The sequence below is a fragment of the Gymnoscopelus microlampas genome (genome assembly GCF_963454915.1).
Source record: "Gymnoscopelus microlampas genome assembly, chromosome: 13".
Taxonomy (NCBI): domain Eukaryota; kingdom Metazoa; phylum Chordata; class Actinopteri; order Myctophiformes; family Myctophidae; genus Gymnoscopelus; species Gymnoscopelus microlampas.
The window spans coordinates 21,393,275-21,419,871 of NC_139950.1; the positions used below are offsets into that span (position 1 = coordinate 21,393,275).

Consider the following 26,597-nt stretch of genomic DNA (forward strand, 5'->3'; position numbering starts at 1 on the left):
ACTGGTAACCGGTGAGCTGAACACACCATAGGGCCTGCTTATGGCGTGTCACCCACCAGCCTCACCCAGCACAGCAACAGGCAGTAATACTGCAATTAACAATGATTATTAGCATAACTAAAACGATGCGATACAATCAAGCTATATATTTGAAGAGCGATTTTCACTTTCAAGTGCTTTGCAAACAATGAGCAACGGGATAAAACAACAAACAAAAAAACAGGCAAAATAAGCCCATCTGTAATTATGTTGTAACCCAGAACATTTTTAACTAGAATCTTTGCTTCTGGGGATCCCTGGAACAAAACCTTTTTAGATGGGGGGTCCGCGGCCAAATACATATGATTTTGAGGGCCCTTGACATGAAAAAGCACTGAAGAACCACTGATAAAGCAACATAAGTTTTTCAGAAAATCGGCCTGAGGTCTTAATGGGTTAATAAAGGCTTTTAAACTTGGACCTTTCTTTTCTTGCCTTTTGGTATTCCCTACAATAGAGCACCTTCATTACTCATTTAAACATCTCAGCACTCCAGACCTTTTCTGCCTTTCTGTAATGTCTTTTAAAAAGTGATTTAAAAGTTGACCCCACAGCAATAGGTCACACTGCTAACCTCTCTCCTGCACTGCCTCCCTCATTCCCAAGTCCCATTGTGCCACATTCTCCTATCTCCTGACCAAAAGCTATTATACCTTGTTCTACATAATAACAAATAATAAGTGACAAGCCAAACAGTGGCCTATTGAGTGTCGCAGTATTTGATGAGGGCAATATAAACTTAGAAATATAGGCAGGGCAGGAAGCCAGAGATAAGAGTTACACAGTATCAATGACAGGAGGTCAAGGGTCCCCTAGAGCATCATGGGATGCGGTAATCATGGCCATTGCTGTACTGGGATTGGCCGGAACGTCAGGCACTGCGAGTTTCGAGCGACTTGCCGCCTCTGCAGCTATGTTTGTTTGCCGTTGTCAGGGGAGGCCTGGCAAAACACTGAATGATATGCGTGCACGCACATATGCATGCATGCACGTCAGAGAAAGAACACAGGCATAAACAGGCATACACATATACTACATCTTTGATGCACAGAGATCAGCCAAGAGCTATCAATACAGTTAAATGTTTGCTTCGGCGTGCAGGGTTGGGGGGTCTCATAGGCACAACATTGGTATAGTAGAATACAAATAGATTGAATGCCACAGGTAACGGTTGTTCACCACTGAAGGCTAGCTAGCCTTTTCTACACCCTTGCAGATAAATTAACAATTCTCTCTGCACTCTATATGATTATTGTCTTCGCCAGGCCGAAAGAGTGACGAGACAATGTTTTCGGCCCTGTCCGTCCGTCCTTGTGTGTGTGTGTGTGCGTGTGTGTTCATCTGTCCGTCCGTCCTTCCGTCTGTGTACAGCTAATCTCTGGCACCGTTGGACTGATCGGCTTGAAACTGTGCACTCCCTGCAGGCCAGAGCAGAACCTCTGCCACCAGGAAGACAATTTTTGCAAATCACATTTTGGGATATTACTCCTACAGATTTTGTCCAAACATCACGCAAATCGGTACACATTATCTCACTATAATCATGTGCTCAAGACGGATATGTCAAATTTTTCATATTCCATCCTGAATGGCTAAGATGGGCTTCCAAAGTTTTGAGGAGTGGTCCGTTCTGAACAAAATGCGCCAAATTATGAATGAACGGCCTGCTCCGAGGAGCACACTTTTCTAGTTTTAACTAGAGTTCATGCTTACTCGGCTTATTCTGATCTTTGCACTTGTAAGTCGCTCTGGATGAGAGCTTTTGCTAAATGCCTAAATTGTAAATTGGATGTGGTTTAACTTTCAGCCCTAGGAGAGCTGCCCTGCATAGTCATCAAACCTTTCACGTCTGCTGGCAGGTAGGCATGGTGAATGCCAACCTGCATTCTTACCCTAACCATGCCAAACCCATAGCTAAATGTAACCACTTTCATCATGTCCTAGACGCAATTGTCTCAGCACCAGCTGTGTCCGTCTAGTCTCTACGGTTCGTGCCGCATCCGAGGTGGTTCTGTTTCGTGCCGTCATGCACACAGCATCCAGGTTAAGTCAACTGGACGAATAAAGGCAAAAAATATAAACAAAATCAAAACCCTCTGGCCAGTGGCCATGCTAAATGAAGACATGGAGACCTAAGAGGAATTCCACTTAATCCTCTCTTCACACAAGGGTGTCTTTCAACAAAGCCTCCTTCTTGCCAGTGTCATCTCAGGGAAAGAGGCAAAGACACATGGCAGTGGGCAATCTTCAGCTATTATCGCCACAATGGGCCCTCATCATTTCCATGGGCTCACCAGCAGTTAGAATGATGGATGCGCCTGTGGCTGTAAAACAATGTTCCCCTTCAGCTGTTCGGTGCGTTACTACGCCGCGGCCCTGCGCCCCACTCCGAGCCAACCGCGGCCAGCACAGTCACAGCGGGATGTGGCTCTCCAATGCAGTGCTTTGACGAAAAACGGCCGTCATTAAAAGGACATCTGTGGTACTCCATAAATGGAGTCACGCGCCTCCGCTCCAGTGTAGGGTGACCGCTAACAGTGAGGAGAACAAGAGGTCTCCTTCATGCAGAACACCACATACAGTGGGGCATAGAGCTCGCATGTACTCATACCCACCCACTCACACACAAACAAACACACTCATGCAGGGTGACATCACTCTCAGTGGTGTTGCTCAAAGAATTGTCTTCATTGCACAGACCTCTAAGTGCACATACTGTAGAACAGCTTCCTATGAGTGTTAGCTTCCTGTGTGCTCTACACCAGGGGTCTTCAAATGTATGTGGCCAAGGCACGCCGATGTTCAAGTCAAAATCTCAAGGCTCCATCTGTATTCATAGCGAAAACAACCGATTTACAAGATCATCAGAGCTCGCAAGATCTGTTATTTTTGAACAAATAATTAAATAATCAACCAAACGGTGTTCCAAAGCACACTGATGCACTACACAAAAAGGTATTAATTATTATTCGTTTTTTTTACTTTATCAGTGTGCACTCATTTCCCGATACAGATGCAAATTCCATACCCAAATGTTTGGGGTATATACTTTTTTTCAATATTTTCAACCTGGCGTCCCTATTTTGGGCAATTCATTATAGGCGAAACGTTTTAAAGTATGTATTAATTTATTTATTTGATTCCATAAATTCCCCAAATATAGAAAATAGCTCAACGCATCACGATGCCAACTCATAGATCGGCTATTTTCACAACATATACAGGAGTGCCCTGAGATTTTGACTTGCCCATTGGTGTGCCTTGGGCCCAGAAAGTGTGAAAACCACAGTGTGAGTGTCCCTTTAAGGAGTGCAGGCTGAATTCACTAAAATTGACTCTGTGGTAATACACTCCTTGTGGCCTGTAAGTAGGATATTGAAGGCCAGGTTAATTGATTCTGTGGCATGTGTGTGTGTGTGTGTGTGTGTGTGTGTGTGTGTGTGTGTGTGTGTGTGTGTGTGTGTGTGTGTGTGTGTGTGTGCGTGTGTGTGCGTGTGTGTGCGTGTGTGCGTGTGTGCGTGCGTGCGTGCGTGTGTGCGTGTGTGTGTGTGTGTGTTCCACCATGAATGGAGAGATGCATTCCACAAAACATGAGCATGAATGAATTCATACACAAAACTCCAGCACTCTGGATGCTGCTGCAGGGAAAGAAGATAGTACACAGGAGAAGGGCAAGCTACAAATCTCATTCAGCCAGTCGTTGACATGGGCATGTCTAACGTGCCTGTGGTTCTGTCTGTTGTTTATGTGTTACGGTGCTGCATGACCTTACCTATGACCCTCAAATGTTCTTTATTTGACACTGTGCCCTTTGTTGCATGCTGGCGTTAACGCGTGAAACGTTTTTATGATACTGAATCAGAGTTGCACTGTGTATCACCCTGCAAGTGACTCAAAATTTGCATGCAACTTTGTATGTTGGAACAGTATAAGGTTTTTGAAACTAGGTTCATGCAACAGCCAATCAAAATGCTATTAAAAATGCTATATAATATTAACCACTTAAAACCACACCTGAGTTGCAACTGTGCTTTTTTCCCTCTATACCAAATTTCTTCACCAAAAATAGCCAACCTACAAACTTGTAGATCTGCTATTTTTGGCTTATGTTTGCCAAAGAATATGGATGCATATAATAATATGGCTGGGGTTCAAGTGGTTAATGACGTGAGGCCATTACAGGAATATTTAAAAAAAAGTTATAGTCGTCTACAGACAGCGAAAAGTGTTGTGGTAGTTTTGATTGTGTTTTAAATGTTTTGTGTAACGGTCAAGTTGCATGAACCTCAACGATTTGCAACTCAAGGTGTGTAGTTTCAATGTGTCGGCCTTAGAGCCAGCCAGGTATTAGTTCTCACGATTGTGCAGAGACAAAATCTTATTGAGAAATTGGCACATAGCCATTTGTGTCATCTGACCAAATGCTATTTTCCTTTCCTTTCCTTCAAAGGATACAGTCATTCCGCCTGGCACAATCTGTTTCCGAAAGATTCTTCTCTCCCCCCTACCTCCCTCCCCTCCTAAACACTGGACGTGTGAATGTTGTTTTCCCAGAGGGGAAGTCACTCTTCAGCCCATCCTCATAGACCCGCCACCTTTGGAAAATGTATGCTAACTTGCTAAGGTTGGTCCCGAGGTGCCTGCCTTGGCTTCCTGTCAAACACCAAACGGTGAAGAGACAACTGTTTATCAGTTTCACCCTTCTCAGTTTTGTTTCACCTCCTGACCGCCTCGGGGCACTCTCCTCTCTCCTCCTTTCCAAAGTCTAGACTTGGCAAACAGACCCATGGAACTGGAGCCATGCCTTCTTCGCTAGTGTCTTCCCAACTTTCTCTCTGCTCAAACACACACACGCAGATTAATACACAAAGGCAATGGGGGGGAAAAAAAGACTGAAAAAAACAACAGTCCACCTGCTCATGGATACCCATCCAAACAACAGATTATTTTTGGAATAAGGTTTCTATTTTTTGTTTCTGTTAGCACGGTGATGACTTTAGCGTATTGCTGTCTACATGCATTTGGCTGTTTTGGATGTCAGCAGAGTGCCGGAATGGGAGGAATTCGCCGTTTTATGCTGCCAACGGGATTAAAGTGAAAATTGTTAGCTAGCGTGTCCTGCTAGCACCAAGTTGGTCTGTGTGACTGTAGATCGCTTCTCATTCTCTGCTCGTCTCCCATTGTGTCTCGATTTGACAAACACGCAGTGAAATCATGAGTGTCAATTTAACTCTGACACAGTAAAGCCCTCAGTGTTAACTTATCCATTTCTAACTCTGAGAGTGTACAAATGTAACAGGTCAATTTTGTTACATTTCTAACAGTGGGTGCACGGGACTGGGGCACCTTTTTTTTGTTCCTCTTCCAGCATCTTCCTATGCTTTTATGCCACCCCCCTTTTCCCTCTTCGGTGAACTTATGAGTTGTACACTGATGAAGTTGTGCCACTGGGCCGCGTGTCGCTCAAAATCTCCCTCAAAGCCTGTTCCCAGTAACCAGGTTAAAGAGGGATACATTCCTCTACGGTCCCCCCCTCATTGTCCACTGCATTTCCCTCGCCAAGCCGCGGTCCCGATTCAATTGTTGCATCGATCTCCCAACAAAAGAAGAACGAGAGTCAAGAAATCAGATCAGAGCACTACTAAAAGCTTTCCCCTAAATCAATCACAATATATGAATAAGTTACTCCGTCTCTTAGTATGTTTTAGGGGATATTACCGTAGTTATGCTATTTCTGATATGAAATCAAAAGTACCGTAATGTACAGCATGCTGTACCATTATTCCCAGCCAAACAGACCTGCTGCAGCCTACATGCATAGGATAATGACCTAATGGCTGGTCTAAGTATCACAATAAGAGCTAGATGTTGCTTTTGGATAATCCATGATGGAGCAGCTATATGCCAGTAAATGACCAGTTTCTGATTAATAGACTCTTCCAATACACAGACCTCAAAAAAACTCTCGGCCATACAGTACATGAGGTCCTGTGTATGATATACATACGCGCGTGTGTGTGCGCGTGTTTACTGGTCGCCCCGCGGCCTATCAGCGCACGGCAGCCGACTGGCTCCAAGTCCAACTGTGACGGGGCACGGCCAAATTCCACACCCCGGTGCCCGAGTGCTTAGACATGTCACGGCCAACTTTGACAGACGACGTCTTGAAGGAAAGCGATGTGAATTTACAGCTTGTAGCACATTCTTTGAACGCAAACACGACGCAGGGGGAACAAATGTATACATGTATGTATGTGTTCACTGGGGGAAGACAGAAGTCGCTATGATTCCCGAACCTGAAACCACCTTTTAACATCCGTCTCTCCACACAAACACATCACATGCCTCTTTCTACAAATGCTTCAACTGCTGCTGCACCTTTATTACCTGAACAGCAAACTCACAAGAAAATGGACCCTTACGGGTCCCTAAACCGCATGAACCCTATATACTTTGTTAACCGGGGTCCCCCAGGGATCTGTACTTGGCCTCGTCCTTTTTCCTTTATACACCAAATCTTTTCGGACAATATTAGCTGATCAACAAGCTCACAATGTGTCACGCTTTGCAGATCGGCTATTTTAGTCGAATATTTGCCTATTTTTGTCAAATATTCTCCTATTATGACATGCCCAGAATAAGGATGCAAGGGTTCATGTGGTTACGGTGAAAATCAAGGAGAGATGCACCAATTCACTTCTAAGCACGTTAAACATGTAATATAGTTGTACATCAGCCAATCATTTTGTCTTATATAATACTATGCTCATCCTTGGCTGCCTGTCTGTTGTTGTGACAACGTCTGCTCCTCTATTGGACAACACATCAAATTAACTTGCAAATTAAATGCTGGTGACTGGTATTGATTTATAGATTGGACAAAAGGGAGCAGCGTGTGTGTCAGTCGGTGTATAGGTGTGTGTTTGTGTGTCCGTACGTGTGCATGCAACTGTGCATGCCTGCGTGCGTGTGTGGGTGTGCGCGCGCGCGTGTGTGTGTGTGTGTGTGTGTGTGTGTGTACAGGGAGAGCACTGATGGCCTGCGTTAAAAAGAGTAATAACCTCACAGATGGCGAGGGGCTGGTCCAGAGTCAGCTATGTGATGGAGAACAATCATTGAGGGCTTGATTGCTCATGGTGCACAAGGCAGGCTTGACAGGGGGAGGGGGATGAGTGTGTAAGTGCTGTGTGCGTGCGTGCGTGCATGCGTGAGTATGTGTAAGTGTGTGTGTGTGTGTGTGTGTGTGTGTGTGAGTGTGTGTGTCTGAACAGTGGGAGGAGGAGGGGGCTGTTTAAGTTTAACTAGGCCATTGCTACCCATTCACAGCTGACAATGATGGGGCTTGTAGCACACACACAGTAGATCAAATCAAATTTCATACGCTGTTCCCAGGTTGCACCTCTTTGATTCATCATCTCTTCCAAGTAGGTGAAAATCATTTTGTATTCCTTTCACACCAGAACATCCATTCCGCCCTTGCGGACAGATGATTCAGTATTATATGGATAGATAGGTGCAAAAGTCAGCCGGTGTAAAAGGACAATAAATCCACCTGTCACTTATGCAAAGTGATGTAAATGGGGTCCATGATTAAGATACGGAGTCATTTAAAAGCAGGAACTGGCAGAACCTTGACACACACAGACACACACACGCACGCAAATCCTGAGTGTTAATTTTACTCTGAGTATACAAATGTTACAAATGGATACCTTAGCACTGAAGACACTGAAGTGCGCGTGCACACACTAAAATCCTGAGTGTTCATTTAACATTGAGAGTGTGAATATGTTACAAATGGATAAATTAACACTCAGGGTTTTACTATGGGCACACACACCGCATGCATCCAAACACAAGCGTAGACATGCACAAAAACATGGATGCACGCATACACCAATATTCAGGTACACATGTATGCGCACTCATATACTTGTGCAAACCCATGTGATAGCTTAATCTCAAACTCTCGCACAAGTAACATACACGCGCGCACACACACACACACACACACTGAAGTCCCCCGCTGCCCTGCGCCTGCCACTAGAGCAGTTTATCAAGTAATTATTGTTTGATTACAGCGTTTCATTATCTGCACTGATTGAGTCACAACCGGCGGCAAAGGTCAAGCGCCATTAACGCGCTGCTCCCGAAACATATTTCCACGCAGGCCGTGTGTTTGCCCTCCCTCTCTACTGAAAAGGGCTAATTGCAAATGCATTTGTTTGAGGAAGAGGAGAGCAGAGCAGACCGCCTGCTGCAATCTCTCCCCCACGTTGCACTGTGAATGAATATCAATGCGGCCCACCGGGAACACACACTGGCGCACCCACACACCCACACACACACACACACACAAAGACACACACATAAAGACATGCACATGGGGATAGTTTGGGATTGCGTCCAATCATACTAAACAACTGATAACCAACAAATCCCGCTGCTCTTTTACAACCAGCTGTGATAATGAGCCTTTGTGTTATTCGACCAGTCATTTAGATCAGACTGAATTAAACTGATTGTATGATATAAACATTACGTTACAGCTTGGCCAAGAAATCAGGCATTCAGTCATGATGTATCATTATAATCCCTGCTGTATGATTTTGACTGATGCCATGCATTAACCACTTTCAACCTGGCGTCCTTATTGTCACGAAGGCATGGCCGAGATATGTTTTGCACCCTGTCCGTCCGTCCGTGTGTCCGCTAATCTCCGGCACCGTTGGCTAGATCGCAGCTTAACCCTTCACACAGACTCCCTGGAGGCCAGAGCAGAACCTCTGCCGCACATTTTTCACATGTGCCTGTTATAGCGCCACCAGGAGGCCGATCTTTGCAAAACACATTTTTTTATAGTACTCCTACAGATCTTTGTCCAAACATAACGCAAATCGGTACACAGCATCTCTATAGTGATTAAACCCAACGGGTCTTTCCGATTTTTCATATCCCATCCTGATTGGCTAAGATTGGCTTCCAAAGTTTGCAGGAGTGTTTGCAGGAGTGCTCCATTTAAAATCCCTCAAATCATGAACACAGCGTGCGATTTCCGTGAAATTTTACACGCACATTCCCACTAGGCCAAGAAAGACACGCCATTTGAAACATTTCAAATCAGCCTCATGGTGGCGCTATAACAAGCTGATCCGTGTTTTTACCTATAAATCAGTACACATGATCTCTATAGTCATGTGATCAAGACATATTCATATTCCATCCTGATTGGCTCAGATCTTTTTAACATTTAAAGTTTGCAGGAGTGGCCCGTTTTGAACAAAATGCCCAAATCATGAACACAGCGTCCGATTGCGGTGACACTCTTTGCACTCACATCCGTGCTACGTTGAGGAACGAATGCCACCCTTTTAAAATTGCCCTATTATAGCACCACCAGGAGGCCGATTTTGCACGATTTTCTTTTTATTACAACCCTAACCCTACAAATTTGTTCCAAACATCACGCAAATCGGTACACATTATCTCTATAGTCAAGTGATCAAGACGGATCCGTCCAATGTTTTATATTCCATCCTGATTGGCAAATTCCTAACATTGCCAACAATAACCTACCTGACCTGGCGGACACCTGTGCTCCGGGGAACACTTTTTCAAATTTTGTCATTCTAGGCAAAAAACCTTTCAGTTCACAATTTCAGTTTTCAAAAATAGCCGAAATAGCAGATCTACAAGGTGACAACGCGTCGGACTGCAATGCGTTGAGCTTTACTATTCATCGTACAACGGAGTATTTCAGTTTTTTTAACCCATTAAAAATGTGTCATTTTGGATTTTAGTGTTTGAAAAATCTTGAATAATTTAGAATTAGGAAAAAGTTTTAGAACTACTGATTTAAAAGGCATTTGTAGAATCGGCCTCAGGTCCAGGACATATTGAGCAGCATAACCATGTGTCCCCATGTGTACAGGCAGGGAAAAGGTGTCTCTAACTTAACTTGAGGAAATGACAGTTCTTGCACATATTGCTACAACATCACCAACTAACAATCAAGTTCAAATTGGCCATTAAGCATACTAGCACGGTCTCTTGAGGTATGAATGCGAAAACAGCCAAATCAAGACAAATCAAATCAAATGTTTACTACAAATCACACACACAAAGACATGCTGTGGTTGATAGAAACTTGTCTAGCAGAGCTGTGTGTGTGTGTGTGTGTGTGTGTGTGTGTGTGTGTGTGTGTGTGTGTGTGTGTGTGTGTGTGTGTGTGTGTGTGTGTGTGTGTGTGTGTGTGAGAGAGAGAGAGAGTTTTTGAGACGGCTCCATACCTGGGCGGGAATGAGATCTCCAGCTCATGCAGCCGATCCTTGAACAGCGACAGCTCTTTGTCATACTCTAAAAGCTATGGAGAGAGAGAGAGAGAGAGAGAGAGAGAGAGAGAGGGCGAGGGGAAAAAAAGGATATAGAGAGAGGTATAAATAAACAGTTTGTATGATTAAAATGGTTATTAAAGACCGGAAGGCAGGATTTACTGTATGTGAGTCACTGCTGCAGTGCTGGCTAAGGCTGAAGGCTACGTCCAGAGTGTTATGGATTCATACTTGCAAAGGTGGATGAATCTGGAGGTGGAGTAAGTAGACAGAACTTAGCAAATGTTATTTTGTTTAGTTATTTCCCCACCCCCAGGTGTTTCTTCCTTAATTGATAGGTACAGTGTAGAGAGACAGGAAACAAGGAGAGAGTTGGGGAGTGACATGCAGCAAATGGTCCAAATCGAACCAGGGACTCGCTGTCAGGCATCAGAGCCTGCGTGGTACTTGTCCTAACCACTCAGCTATCTGGCCTTTCTTCTTCCTCTTCTTTTTTTAAGGAAATACACAATATTTGTTTGTGTGACAATAAGCACCGGTCAAACAACGATTAGACTATTTTGTTGCTTCATAATGTCTTAAACTTCGGACAATTTGCCCTTTCATTTGGTTGACATTTATGCGACTTCCAAATGACACACAACCCAGCCCTCTAATAATAACCAAGCAAATGTCATGAATCATTATGTGTGAGGGACACTAAGAGAGAGAGAGAAAGTTTGAGACGGAATGTTCAAGAGAGATGAGTGTGCCAAAAAACAATGGCTGATCCATGTACCACTGACCGGCAAATTTAGACGACTGACCACCTTTGCATGCATGCATGCATGCATCTGTGTGTGTGTGTGTGTGTGTGTGTGTGTGTGTATGTGTGAGTGTGTGTGTTAATACGTCCCTTTAGCCCAGTCCTACTGGGGTTCCGTCTCTCCATACTGACAGGGGATCTACAATCTCTTCATCAATCATGTCTCCTCACCCAGCTGTACTCACTCACTAGTGTGTACACACACACACACACACAGATCCCCCAATTTCCCCCCTTTCCCAAAACCCATAAATCATTAGTGAAAAGTGCAATTAGCAGCTTCTTGTACACATTAATTATCTGGGAGATGAACAGGTAGCAGGACCACCTGCATGACTGCCTCCCTGTGCGACTGACAGCCACGTTTCCCAGCAACCCCAGAGGACGAACGCCATCCTCTCGGCCCCTTCCGCCTTTTCGCGTAGGAAGACGGTAGGAGCCGACCGGGACACATTCGTTTAGTGGCAAATTGAGCCTCGCGTTAGAACACACTTCAAACACGAGGCAACGATTATTAAGCCTGATGAAGACCTTAACGTCGCCCGTGCGAGTGTGATGGGAGCTTGTAGAGCCGGCCTAGACATTAATGACGTTACATTGGTGTATTACACGAAGCACTACGTTGACGGGTACATAATGAAACATCAGTGGAAACGACAGCGCATACATGGATAACACTCGGCAGGACACTCCGGAGGCGTGGACGGAAGGGGGTGAGGGGGGGTTTGTCGTGAAGCTACAATGTTTCATCTGTGGTGGACAACTACTGTAATCTATCTATGCTTCTGACACCTTTATGTTTGCAAGCAATGAAGCAAGAGTACGGATATCTGTTCTGCATATCAGTATGAGGGAGAACACAATTTATCTCCACACAATTGTGTTGAGATAAATGTATACATACGCACATAATATAAAGTAGAATATGGGAAGCCAAAGTGTGTTTGTGTGTGTGTATGCATGCTTGTGTGTGCATGGATTTGACCGTGCGTTTCTCTACGTATAAGTGTGCGCGTGCGCGTGCGTGTGTGCACATGCGATCATGTGCCAGTGGTGTAGAACAGTGGCCATTACTTTCCAGGCGGAGGGGGGCTCCCAGACAGAGTCTCGGTGGTTCAGGAGGGCAGATGTGCCGCATCTATCAAACTCACACAGCCGGGGTCACCAGAGAGGCTCACACACTGTGGATGAGGAATGGAGAGCAGGGGATGCACCCCCACGCTCCACTGTACAACCCATCTCACCATACAACATCCCATAATATCTGGACGTGTGTGAGTGAGTATGTATGAGTGTTCTGTGTGTGCGTGCGTGACTGTGTGAGTGTGTGTGTGTGTGTGTGTGCGCGTGAGAGAGCGAGAGAATTGGAAAGATAGAATGAGAGACTGAGGACGAACAGAGCTGTTCGTCCTCAGTCTTAAGTGTGTGTAACTACAGGATTAATGTTTATCTGTATTGTATTTATGTTGTGGCAAACTACTACGTATGTAGGGTTTCATGCAAAGGCTCCTGAAGTTGAAATGTGATGATAAGAGTATTTGTTATTAAATATTAGTATGAATTGTCATTGCAGATTTGATTCATGGATGAAATGTCTTCATTGTGAAAACTTTACAATGACCTTCTAAAATATTGGGTTTCTCCGGTTGATGTGCACGTGTGCATTTCTGAGTGGGCTAAATCAACTCATGCAACACCTGCATCAAAACGCCAAGCATTTGCAATGCGATGATGCAGCATTAACAGATTTTCTCATTGAATTTAATGTTAATGACTTACATTTTAAGAATTTAGCCATGCTTATTTAGCCTGCTGAAATGTTGAGCGATGTTGCATGAATAATCGATGCATCGAAGCTTTTCCATGATGTAATTGCGCATGTTTACCATGCATGTGTGGCGACGTATGTACGTGTTCACAGTCATGTTTGTTTACGCGGGCTAAAAACACCTCATATCACCAAGTGTGTGACAGCTTTCAAGTGGCAGCAGATGAGCCACTTGAACTGTTGGGGAGCGACAGTGAACCATGCGCTTCCACGAGGTGTGTGTGTGTGTGTTTATGTGCGTGTCTTAAATGAATGTTGAGTAATTCATTTATGTGACTGGAAAACCCTGCGGGCAGAAATTTCACACTACATTTCATCCTGGGTCAATTAAGCATAATGATTTGCTGGTCTGGTAGGTCAGCGAGAAGGAAGGGGGGGGGGGGGGGAAACACACACACACACACACACACACACATTGGTTCAAGGCCTCATGGCGTTATAAAGCCAGGAGTAGTTTGTCTGCCAAGAAATGACCTTGGGAGTGGTATAGGGGCTAGATCAACGGCTGGTACAGCTCAGGAAATATCACAGACAAGAGGGGGGGGAAGAAAGAGTGAGATGAACAAGTGTCTGGGAAAAAAACACCCTTTCAGGAGTTCCAAATCTTGACTGTGCTCCGATGAACAGCATAGTCCTAAATCAGCCTGGCTGTGATAGTGAAGAATGCAGGAAGTGTGTGTGCTGGTCGATGGGGGGGGGGGGGGGGGGGGGGGGTTAAAAAAAGAAGGAAGACAAGATCGTTGGACTCTCAACTTACACCCCCCCCCCCACACCTCACATTGCCGCAAGCTTGTCCACTGCCCGTAATTGTGCCATGATTTACGCCTTGTCAAATATCCCCGGTGACAACACCTGCTGCCATTAAAAGCCATCAATAAATGCTGGGGTGAAAGGTCATTTAATTTGATTTTTACACCTTGCACTTGGCTTTCATTGCAGTGGCCATATTTTTCCTTCTTTTTACGAGATCTTCATTATTTTGTGTGGAAAAGCGATAAACTGTCACTGTCGGCGGGGGTGTGGGGGCCAGAAGGCCAAGCCAAACACAACACCTCACCGTCACACACACTCAAGTCTCCGTTACAATACATGCATCACATATTACATTATTATACTACACATTGGATTGGATCAAGTGTGTCACACCATGGGGTCGCTTGTTAACCGTATGCAAATTCAGTGGAAGAATCTAATGAAAGGACAGCACCGCGTGGCTTCCCTGTGCAATTGAAAAGGCTTTCAGACAGATAAATTGATTAGCAGTTATCTGTCTAACTGGCTTCAGTCCGCCTACATTAATAGCCTACATCTTAAAATGTTAATAGTGGGAGAAATTGCTTTCCTCTATCCTTTTACACTGGGCTACAGTGATATGCAGTTATCTTCAACAATTCCTACACATCACCAAAGATGTGAGCTTTGAGTGCCAACGTTGCCTACAGTGCTTGGTCTTGAGGTTCGATCTATGCACACAGCAGCATGAGCCGAGCTTTAATTGGTGTGCTTTTGTGGGGACAGAAATGCAGTACATACAGAGATAGAGACAGATAGAGATACAGACAAATACTGTCCGAGGGCCTTTCGTGAAAAAAAAGTAAGAATTTACCTTTACCTACTTTTAATCCAACTCAAACCCATGGCTAACAGGGGCATGTGTTAAAGGAGGCAAATTAAAACCAACCATCCACATCAAAGTGAATTAGACTACATCACACATACTATTGCAAGAGGTGGTCAATACCCATAAAAGTCCAGTAAGCCATTCGGAATAGGCAGCAGTCGAAACTAAGAGACAGCCCGGCACCCCGTTCAGCTTGGCTCCGGTTTATATATCCTGTAAGGTCAGATTTTATTTAGCATGGCCGCTGTATTACCACTTAAGAGCTCTGACAGGTAAAATATGAAGGAAGTTTGGGAGCTGGAGCGGCGCTTGCCATTTATTTATTTATCTATCTATCTATCTCCTCCTCATCTTTAAAAAGTCCTGTGGCTGTGAGTAATGCCGCAGGCGACGCTGCGAGCATGACAAGGAGGAGCGAGGCCAGACAGCGAGGTTCATCACTCGCAGCAGGACCCCCGCCACCCCCCCTCCAACAACCCCCCACCCCCCAAACACACCCACCCGCCACGGCCGGTCTCCCATCTGCCGGCACCGCGCTGATAAAGTCACAATAAAGAGATACTGAAACAAAATCAATGGCACACAGGAAGCGATGAGCCTAAAGGGGTGTGTGTGTGTGTGTGTGTGTGTGTGTGTGTGTGTGTGTGTGTGTGTGCACCCACACATCTGTGAGCACAAGTGGGCAGAGGGAGAACAGTAGATTCCCCCGACACTGACGCACAACACATACACAGACACGCACGTGTGCACGCAAAACACGCGTGTCCAGACACGCACACTCCTCGCCCCTCCCCACTCTTTGCGCCTCCCGTCACTACACAGGAGCAGCAAGCCCCCCCCCCTCCCGGTGGCCCCCGCGACACCAGGAGCACCCCGGAAAATTTAATCTTCCCAAATACTCATCAGGGCTCTCCATCGTCCCAGTGTGACAGCGCGGAGGATAATTAATTATACAATTTCGATGGGAATATCGACTAAACAAACCTATTAATCATAGCAAAAGTCAATAGGCATGGACACATTCAATCATGTCCCAGCCAATGATTACTCCTCTCAAAATACAATAATTATTTTCAAGAGCTGCCTCGAATTAAATTTCTGTCAAGCCGGTACAAGTCTAGTAGTTGATGAAGGATGCAATGGATTTTTTTTCTCTTCTTCCCCTCCGTGGCCCAGTGGAGGAGTGGGGAGAGGAGGGGGGGACATTTATCCTTTTGGAAAGGTAGTTTGTTTTATAAGGATCATAACACGGTGTGTTTAACTAGACCATGACCATCAGATTATCTCTGATGCCCCCATTATGTCATCCATCTTGCCTTGGCTCGGTGAGGGGAGAGGGAGGAGAGGAGAGAGGGAGGGAGGGAGGAGGGAAAAAAGATAGGTAGATGGAAGAGATGCCGCTGGAGCCTTTCTACAGCAACTGATGTACCTACAGCAGTGGTTCTCAAAGTGGGGTCCGGGGACCCCCAGGGGTCCTTGAGGGGGTTCCCCAGCAAAATGAGTTAATACAACCGCAAAATCAGTTTAACCACTGTAACCCTATATACTTCAGCTTTTTTAAAATAGCCGATCTACAAGCTCATGACACGTGGTGAGCTTTTAGATCTGCTATAAAAAATAAAAAATAATCTTGATTTAGTGTGACATTTGTGATATTTGTGAAACATTTAACACCACAAATTGTATGGGAGACCCTGCCGCAAAATGTTTTCTGATGGGGGTTAAGCAAATAATATAAATATTGAACAGTTTGAGAACCACTGATCTACAGTCAGTGTTCCTTCCTATACAGCTTTCCTAATCAAAGCTGCATCTTTATCCATAGTATTTCATGATATGAGGAGTCATTTCACTCAACATTCTCCATTAGCTCATTTGAATGTACCAGCTCTTGTGTTGTTATGCCACAACTCTCACATGTGTGTAATAGCGGAAATTGTTTATTTGTGTTACTTCCTAATATGAAGCTAGATCTCATGGCAGCAAAGCCAGACATTAATTACTTACACATTTCCCTAGCATGTCGTCGTCCCCCCCCCCCCCATCCTTTGCCATAACCACAGAGGGTAGAAAACATTACCTACAATTGTCTTTTTTTTTTTTTTTTTAAACATGCTCTCTTTCCTAGATCAATAGCTATACAATCAATCCTGTATGCATATGATTGTGACTGTGTGTGTGTGTGTGTGTGTGTGTGTGTGTGTGTGTGTGTGTGTGTGTACACGCGCACACGTGTCCTTCATTTAACAAGCTCTTATCTTTAAGCCACTTACAGTAATATACAGCCTTATAAAAGTGGAAGTGTGTATCAGGTGTGTATTCCAGCGCAGGCACTTAACACTAACCTCATCCACACTCACGTCTCATTTAAGAGGCATTCCAAAGACATTTGACCCCTCAGCTGGGACAACAAGAGTGTGTGTTAGGACAAGGAGATAGGAGCCCATCTGCGTGCCTCCGGCCAGTACTGTAAAGCCTGAGTTATACTCAGTTACGCATCGTGTCGCACACCAAACATGGCTGATCTACAAGCACACAACGCCTAGCGCAACTAAGTATAAATCAAGCTTAACAATTCCCAACTCTGAGCGTGAGCAATAATCATTCTACCTTTACAGTAACATCCCGGGCATGCAATCAAAAAGCCCTCAAATCAAATTGCAACTAAATAGCATTCATCCACTTCATTAGTTGCGTGTCATTCACTTGTGTTGTGGTGAACCGAACTGAAATGTGGTGAATGCCGGCCGTTGTGAGTGCGCTCAATGGGAGCTCTGAGAGAAAGTCGACCGAGTCGATAAAAGATATTAAACAAAGTAATAAATAAAAGGAAACCGGGGGAGATATGATGGGAATTGGATAAATGCGTTATGGGTTATGAAACAGTGGGGTGACTTACCGAGGTCCCATTGTTTTCCCGGAAAACGTCCTGGTTGACATAATTAAAAAGCTTCTTTTCAAGTTGAAGAACAACCTAAAACAGTGGGGAGAGGGGAAACCGTGCTCTGATTAATAGATATACTAATGTGAACTGCACTTTGTAATTAGAGCGCTAATGAACTGTACTGCACCGCGGTGACTGCGAGCGCTGTTAATTCTACACGTGTCTCATTGTGGCTTCAAGCCTATTCACACTGAAACCACCTGTAAGCCTAAGCTGATTTAATATGGCAGAGTGCTTTTCCCGAGAATATGTATTTCAACAAAATGGACTGCACTCAAGGGCAATTCATTCATTTAGCTTTCTTTCATAATATCAAGATGGGTATTTCGTGGCACTGCTTGGCATTTATTTTACAAAGCAATTGAAAGGTGAACCACTAATTACACATCTTGATATAGGACCATTTACGCTGAATGATTGAATTATAAAATATTGCCAAGTGAATTCATTTTTTCTGAAGAAAATAGTCTGCAATGTCTAGAGAAATCAATTTCGCTCAGTTAGTAAATGGAACTTAGGGAAAATCGAATTTTCTTATTACGTGATTTATAATTTTGACTTCAACACTGACATACCTGTTGATGTTTGATGGAGTATTTTCCACATGAATATTTTTCTTCTATACTGTTTGTTTCATGAAGATAGAGATGGATAATTGAATGTACCTCTCTGTCATTGTCGCTTTCTCTGAATATTAGCTTGTCAACTTCATTGGTTTCGGTGGCTCTGACTGTCTGCATGGTGGTGGTGGAACACAGCCTCTGTAGGGGAGAGAGAGAGAGAGAGTGGGTGAGGAAGAGGGGGAGGTGAATGAGGGACGTGATCACATAAAACGAGAAGAAGCAGAACCACAGCCATCTTCCCTTTACCCATTTAGACCTAAGGCTGATTCTACAAATGTCTTCTAAATCTTAACAGTTTTCTGAAAAATGTTTGTTTCTATGTCAGTGGTTCTCAAACTTTTTCACGTCAAGGGCCGCCAAAATTATATGTATTTGGCCGCGGACCCCCATCTAAAATATTTTGTTCCAGGGACCCCCAGAAGCAAAGATTTGTTAAAAATGTTTGCTTAAAAAAGTTTGGATAGATTGCACACATTTTCACGTTTTTTTTTTTTATTGGCTATTTTTGAATAGCCAACCAATGTGCAATACAGTATATATAATAGCTAAAATCTAAAATGACAAAGATTCTTTACTGGTTTTAATGGGTTAAGACAAGAACAGGCAATGACGACAAAACAAAAACATATCCTGAAAAAAGGACATGTTGGTAAAAGATCACACAAATAAAACCTAGTATGCAGATGAGAAAATCGGCAGCAAATATACTGTAAAGTTATGCTCGCGCACACACACACACACACACACACACACACACACACACACACACACACACACACACACACACACACACACACACACACACACACACACACACACACACACACACACACACACACACACCACGGCATGCTTGAATCAAGTCACTTGTTCACTCCTCAATGTCTCCCCAGGGTGAGTGAAAAACACAAATACACACACACACAATATTCATACACATCTATGGCAGTGCATAATGCTGAGAGGCTATATACTGTATCACACAACCCCTAGTACCCATTACCAACACCATACAGCACACTGCTACGCATTTGAATGATTTTTAAAGGACTATTCTACAAAGTACCACCTCACTGTCCCCCCTCTTTATTTAGCTCTATGTACTGACCCTATGGACCGTGTGCATGGTTAAATTCCCCTTTGTGGACTCTTTTAACAATTAGTTAAACATTCGACCATCTGTGTTTGAAGACAGTTGAATGAGGTAATCCTCCGGCCAGTGGTTCCCATACCACACTGCAGGGACGGGGAAACCTGATTGAAATTCAAAGCACAGATTAGATAATCGGGTCAGGCCAATATAACGGGCCGAAAAAAAAGGTCCTTTAGACTGAAATGTCACAAATCAGTCCTGCTTCGGACCCCGGAAAAAAAAACACGTCACAGCAGATTAGGACAAACACCGTGCCCTGAGAGAAAGTGAAGCGACCATCATCAAGTCGCCCACCCCACCCCCAACCTGCGGACCCCCCCCGCCCCCACCTCCTCAAACCAGCCCCCCGTCCCTCCCCTTCCCCCCAAAAGCAACTTTCTAAAGCCCTAACAAATCGCTCCATCTTTCACTCATTTAGGCCTTCCAAATGCAGGGTCAATATGGTCCCCTGGCAGCCAAATGCTAATGCGCTTAAGTGCGCTTAAGCTGCTTTGTGCAATGAATAGGGCCAAAGAAGAGGCTAGAGAGAAGGGCAAGCCGGAGATACTTTCCCTGTCAAGAAGTCATTGTAGCTGTACCTAACACTTCAGACAATCCAGGAAAAAGTCATTTTTCACCATTTTTTACTGACAAACGTACCAAACATGGAACTCTGGTATTGTTGCTGAGCCACTTAATGTTCTATCAGTTCTACATATCAGTAACGGAAACGACAAGAAAATCAGATAAGCCTTTCAAGTTAGCTACTGATCGCTGTAATTTATGACTAGCTATTACATATGACTATTAATGGGTATTCTATGGTGGATGGGGGATATGATGAGAATATGTTATCCTACCATCCTGTACCAGTGTTCCTCCTGAGCACACCAACTCAAATTCAAAGCAATATTATTTTATTGTGGCTCAAAAATTACTTACGATGACCAAATCCTCACTGTTCATTCATCTATTTGTAACTCTGAAAGTGCACACATTTGGTGTAACCAAATGGACCCTTACCGGTCCATGTGGTTATATTTGTACACTCCGAGTTAAATTAACACTCGGGATTCCTCTTATTCTTCCTCATGAGCCCCCTTCTGTCGCCTGCTTTGCAAATCCAAAATCTGTGCAAGCAGAAATCCCAGGCCAATTCACAGGCAGCACCGAGGCCAAGAACCAGCACAGCTTATTGGTCTGAAAAAACATTGATATTTGGAAGACAGAGATAGACCCTCCATTCATGTTCAAATTGATTTAAATAATCCAGCAAGTGAGGGTTAGGTCAGAGAATCTGTTGCTGGAATGCAAAGGTGAATGTTACTTACATGGCTGAACGTAGACTTTGAATTGGATAGTAATGGAATTAAATTTTCAGTGAGATCAATGGTGCACAATGGTTTTGCATCCATGTTACACCCTGTGCCAACTGTCCCTGTATGAGAGCATCGACTAGGGGGAAAAAAGACAATTAAGCTAATGTTATGTTGTCATTGTTGGACATTCTGTTTGGATTTCTGGGTGCAAATCGAATGTTTCAGACAGATATTAGTGCCCTGCACCTTTGAACCTACAGTATGCAAAACTCATCCATTTTAGATCTAATCCGTTTCCCCCCCTTCACATGAACCCTAGCATCCCTACTGTAGAGCAAAATGTGTCTCTCATGCCAGACAATTCTTCCACAATCTTTGAATGCTACAGAGTCTGTAACTGCGCCTTGCAAAAGTTGCTAACGCAAGATGTCATCCATTTGTAATTTCCGTTCACGGATATATATTTTTTAAATATATCTTTAATATATTATTTTATTGTTTTTGCTACGCAGCCAGCTAGATAGGCTTCGACTAATTTGATTGACAGTAGGACTTAATAAGAGGGGGGAGGCCAGATAGTCGCTTTTCTTCACATTCTCAGCACTTCATCATTTTCAGTACTTCATTCAGCATTAGAAAAGTGTGTGAGCCAACAACGAGACTAGGCGAAAAGAGCAGATCGCTGTGAGCTTGTAATCCTGCTATTTTCGGCAAAGATATTTAGTGCAGAGGGAAAAAAGTAGGAGGCCTAGCATAGACCCCTGGGGAACTCCGGTCAACTACTTATATAGCATTTAAGTGGTTAAATAAACGCAAATAGATTGTAATGTGTGGTATCATTCTTATGTCCATCTGACGTGTTCAGTCTGCCCAGCGTAATGATTGTAGAACGGTGGTGGTGGTGAATTGATTTATCCATTCATATGTTCATTGACTATGACCGATCAGTGTGTCATGGCGATCAGTGGCAGCTGATTGCACGCCATTGATCACTGCTCCCCTCCTGTTGTGCGCTGAGACACCTCTGTGAAAAACAGTCCCATCCCCCCCTCTCTCTCTTCGCCCGCCCCACCTACCCACCCGTCCAGTCCATTCTGTCAGCCGCCATCACATGAGACGGCCCCAACACCAAGTGGCCGAGCAGAGAGTAAATGAGAACCCCATGCAGCCGCTTAACGCCAGATCACTGCAGGGATGTTCCTCTGTCCCACTGCCAGCACAGCCCAGGTGCTCGTGTAGAACAAGAAATTAATGACAAGAAAAAAACAAAACGGAAAAAGCATCAACACTCTCCATCTCCATGGCCTGAGTGTGGGGGGGGGGGGGTGTTATGGGACAGATGTTGACCAGAAGTTAACCCTATTCCTCAGGTCTGAGGTCTGATTGTGGATCATGCATCTGGTAATAAGGGCTTCGTAATGTGACTGCTGGTAATGTTGGTAATGTGACTGCTGAGTTGATATGAGGGGGGCATGGTGGAGGGGCCCGCGCTGAACAGAGCACTCTCTCTCTCTCTGCAAGTTGGCCCATCAAAGCAACTGTTTCCTAAGCACATTACATCCAAACACGCTCTCACCAAATTATATTATGATATTAACATGATTCGTTTTGAGTGCAATTGCATGCCCATTTGATACATGGGAATTAGCCTTGAGGGAGGGAGCAGGACAGAGATGGAAAATGGGCATGTAAGAAAAAGAAAACAGACAGCTAGCGTTGGCTGGAAGGCTTTATAGGCAAAATTAAGGCTGTGTCTTTGCCATTCACACCTTCAGCAGCGGCCTCTCGTAACGGATCTTCCACAAAGTTGAGTTTGCATTGTGGCCCTGTATCGTGGGTTGGAGGTGAATGCTGAGTGTTTGTGGAGGGCCAGGGGCAGGGTGAAAGCGGGGGGGATTGGGGGGGGGTTTGGGTTCGGGGATGAGAAGTTGCACCAGGAAAGCATTGGCTCTGCGCTTCAATGGAGGGTAATCTCATGACTGTCGCAGGAGGAAGCGGCTGTTTAAAGGAGCTCTCTATTCCAGATGCTCTCTTTAGAGGAGAGGTTAAAGCAATCTGTCCCACTTCAAAGACCAAAGAGCCATGCACGCACACACGCACATACAAATACACAGACACACACACACACAAACCAAGCCTCCTGTCACTCGCCCTGCCCCTCAGACAGATGGAGGTGATCCATTTAGCCAACACAGCAAACTCTGAGCGTTAAAATTAACATTCAGGATTTTATTGTGTACTGACACAACAAACAACACAACACCCACCAGACATGCACACAATCATTTTGGCACAAAAGTCACAGTGCTTATAACTGATGAACTGATGCCAACTTGCAGCAACATAGGACTCGACATCTCGACTATATTATAACCGTCAATGCTGTCTCAACAATCTATGGTACTCAGCAGTCACAAACACACACTCGGTCAGTCCATGTGATGTCCCATCATGTGGCATCTATTTACTAATTCCTACCAAACCAATGGCAATAAAGATAATCAGTGCATATCATTTTTCCATCAGAATGATTTATACTGTCCCCTATTGGAAATATCAGATCTACAAGCTCAAAACATGAGCGTGGTATAAATTAAGTGTTAATATGACTTCTGAATTGTATGTTAGTATAAGTATGCATAACTAACAAAATGCAGCGTTTCCCCTGATAACCACGGGTGTCGGGCACAGCAGGATGCCACACCTGTTGCCAACCTGAATACAACTCATTCTCCTCACTGGCTTTCTTCATTACCATGCCGCTACTCACTAAACTCCCATTACACCTAATATAATAAACCATGGAGTGCATTTAGGGTAAAGCAATTAAATCTCAATTGGGGGAGAGGGCGAGAGAGAGAGAGAGAGAGAGCGCGAGAGTGAGAGAGAGAGAGAGAGACATAGATAATGAGGAGCAAATGAGAGGGAGATAAATAAATGAGAGGACAATGACCTCAGTTTTCATTCTTCATTACCAAACAAATAGGAGACAGGGGGCCACCCTTTTTGCCACCGGGAGCAGCATTGTCACAATGTGCCATTATTTTCCTCGCTGCCACGTAAAGCATGGGCTGCCAACTAAGGTGGGGTTGCCAGCAACGGGCTGGCAGGTTTAGCGCGAGGCGGTACGCGTCTTCCATTGCTTCCCCCTTGGTTCCGCGGGCCCCGACTAAACCCCTTCATCACGTCTGTCTACTGCGTTCATGATTGCTACCTCTGCCCGAGAGGGTCAAGGGGGAACCCGACGTGGGCAAAAACAAATCTGGCCCCTTGTTCCCCTGCCAGCTATTACACAGGACGGCCGGTAAATCAGCAGTGACCCTCCCTGCCCCATCTGCCTGGACAGCGGCCAGAGATTTCCACTCTTTCCCAACAGCAGGCTAATTAATCCTACCCAACACAAGTGGATTCATCACTGCCACACCTAGCGAGAGGACTTAACATGGAAGCACACGGATGGAGAGTACACATATTATTATCACGCTGGAAGGGGGCTCTCCTTTAGGACGCTAGCATAGCCTATCCATGACCCACTGGTCAATGGCTGACCCTGAGAAGCCTCGGCAGCTACTAGAAGGCAACCGCACGCACACAATACACACACTCTCTCCTCGCTTCCCATGAACCCTCCTGAGAGTGTATGTGTGTGAGGGGTTGATGGCAGGCTGCGTCGTAGGGGGTCTGGCGGGGCTCACCTACCACGCCCACACCCAAAGCCAGCCCGGAGAGGTAAAAGGGCGCGTGAGGTAGCGATAATGTGCCCTATTTATCTTGTGCATTATAACATCTGGGAAACTTCTCTAAAACAATGGTGCGCTTTGAGGGCTGCCATTCTTGTTACCTTCAGGACCTCGCAGAGAGCATTTGTCCCCTCGGAATGGATAATGGACAGGCCACAAATCATTTAGGACAACAAGACGAAGGGGTGTGAGAGTGTGTGTGTGTGTGTGTGTGTGTGTGTGTGTGTGTGTGTGTGTGTGTGTGTGTGTGTGTGTGTGTATGAGTGCCTGTGTGTGTGAGAGTGTGTGCGTGCATGAATGTATGGATGTGTATGTTTTGTGAGAGTGTGTGTGTGTTCTCCCCCCCTGGTATTTAACTCCTCTGCTGGTCCATTCTGCAGGGCCCCGCAGGACAAATTGCCCTGCATGGTTGTCTTTGAGAGGCAGTGCAGCGCGCAGAGAAAGGGACAGGGCTGAAACACAAGGAACAGGCCCATAAAAATTCATCACTTTGACCCCTGTGACCCGCCGCTACTGGGGGGTTCTATACACACACACACCCACGCACACACGCGCACGAGCGCATACACATGCACGGACTCCAAGCTGGGAGCAAGCACCCTGTCATTACATGCACACAATTATACTTGATTCTATAAAAAATTCACATGCACTCTCTCTCCCTCTCTCTCGGTCTCTTTCACACATTTACTAAAAGACACAAATGCAAACTCTCTCTCTCTCCCTCACACACATACACACACACACACACACACACACACACACACCCACACACATTTTGCAGACACAAAGGCCATGGAAAGCTTTCTCCACAGGAAAAGGCCACCAGATGCTTCATTGTGACTACGTCTGTGTGTAAAGCAGTGGCAGTAAAAAGAGGGTGGGCTCTCCTGTGGCGTATTAGGCCGGTGTAAGAGAAGCACATTGTCTCATTGCCAGGCCTCTCGACACATTACTGCCACCTGTACAAAGAGAACCTAATGAGAGATTTAATCAGAGAAACCGCCCCCCGCTGCCAATTTAAGTCAGCACTTTGAAACCAATTGCGGCAGATGTCGGCAAGGCTGTTTAACGTACACGGCTCTTCTGAAGCCCCCCTCAATAAGGCCATACAGTCAAACCACCCAGTGCTCCTAATGTGGAATTCATTTGAATGTTGCTGGTCTCAGTTGTTACACTCCCAATAGGCAGCTTTGAGGCTATAAACAGCGAATGGCGATGCAATGGCCATTCACAGGTTTGTTTTTCTTGAATTCACATCTCGGCTTAATAAGGACATTAATCCTGTGAACAAGAAAACGAATTAAAATCCAACCTCGAGGCAATGATTATAGAACCTGCCAAAAGCACTGGTATTGATAAGAGTATAAATGCCTGCTAAGTACTTGAAGACATTGTGCGTCTGTTAAATTTACCTGTACCACCGCAAGCCTCGCTGAAGATCAATTTGATGGAAATGGGGTTCTGGGAATTTGTTGTTGCTGGGTCAATTAGAAAATATCGAAGATCCAATCGGTGATCAGTGATTAGTTGCGGTCCAATAAAAACACATTCTGTGGAGTTCATTACCTCGCTGCTCAATAAAGATCAGCAGCAAACAGTTAATGGGAGGTCTTGTTTTTCTCCCTTCTTCAGAAGGCTACGGTGTTGATAGTACTTCAGACATGAGCTAACATATTCACACATTCAAAGAAAGACTTGTAATGACCAAGACTACTTTAAGTTTAAAATACATTCTCTGAGTGCATCTAATTTACCAGACATTGTTTTACAGTTTTGAGGAACTGAGTTACATCCTGCATATTATTCAATTCTTCAATAACACCCATAGAATGAAGGTAAAATGTACACACCAGGCAACACTTTAACCTTTTTTCCCCGCCTTAGCCTACTGACTTGGTGAGTTACAGTTAAATGGCAGGCGGGCAGGTGACCAGCACTCTGCCTCCCAGGGTGCACTGTGAGGAGAGAGACCCTAGCAAGGCACAAAACCCTCCCCATGGACGAAGAACAATGATTCATTTGGAGCACCACCCTTTAATTTGTTTGCACCATTTCATCTAAATGATGTGCTTGTCCGCCAGGGCAAGGGGGAGAGAGGGAGGGACAGAGGGAGGAAGGGAGGAGTGTAAATTCAGCCAAGGAAAGGGGTTTGGAAGGAGAAAGGTATAGGGGGGAGGGAGGGGTCTTGTCACCCCGCCACAGGGCGCTAGGC

The 26,597-nt window shown here is 44.9% G+C and overlaps 1 protein-coding gene across 1 annotated transcript in view; it reads right to left on the reverse strand.

Annotated features, from left to right (window-relative positions):
• Positions 1-26,597, reverse strand: part of inpp5a (inositol polyphosphate-5-phosphatase A) — a 176,284-nt gene that overhangs the window by 13,045 nt on the left and 136,642 nt on the right. Inside the window, exons 10-12 of the mRNA XM_084075355.1 lie at positions 18,234-18,329; positions 17,524-17,598; positions 10,329-10,402 (exon numbers count right to left, since the gene is read on the reverse strand). Coding sequence (XP_083931481.1) covers positions 10,329-10,402; positions 17,524-17,598; positions 18,234-18,329 — 245 coding nt within the window. The remainder of the gene's footprint in view (positions 1-10,328; positions 10,403-17,523; positions 17,599-18,233; positions 18,330-26,597) is intronic.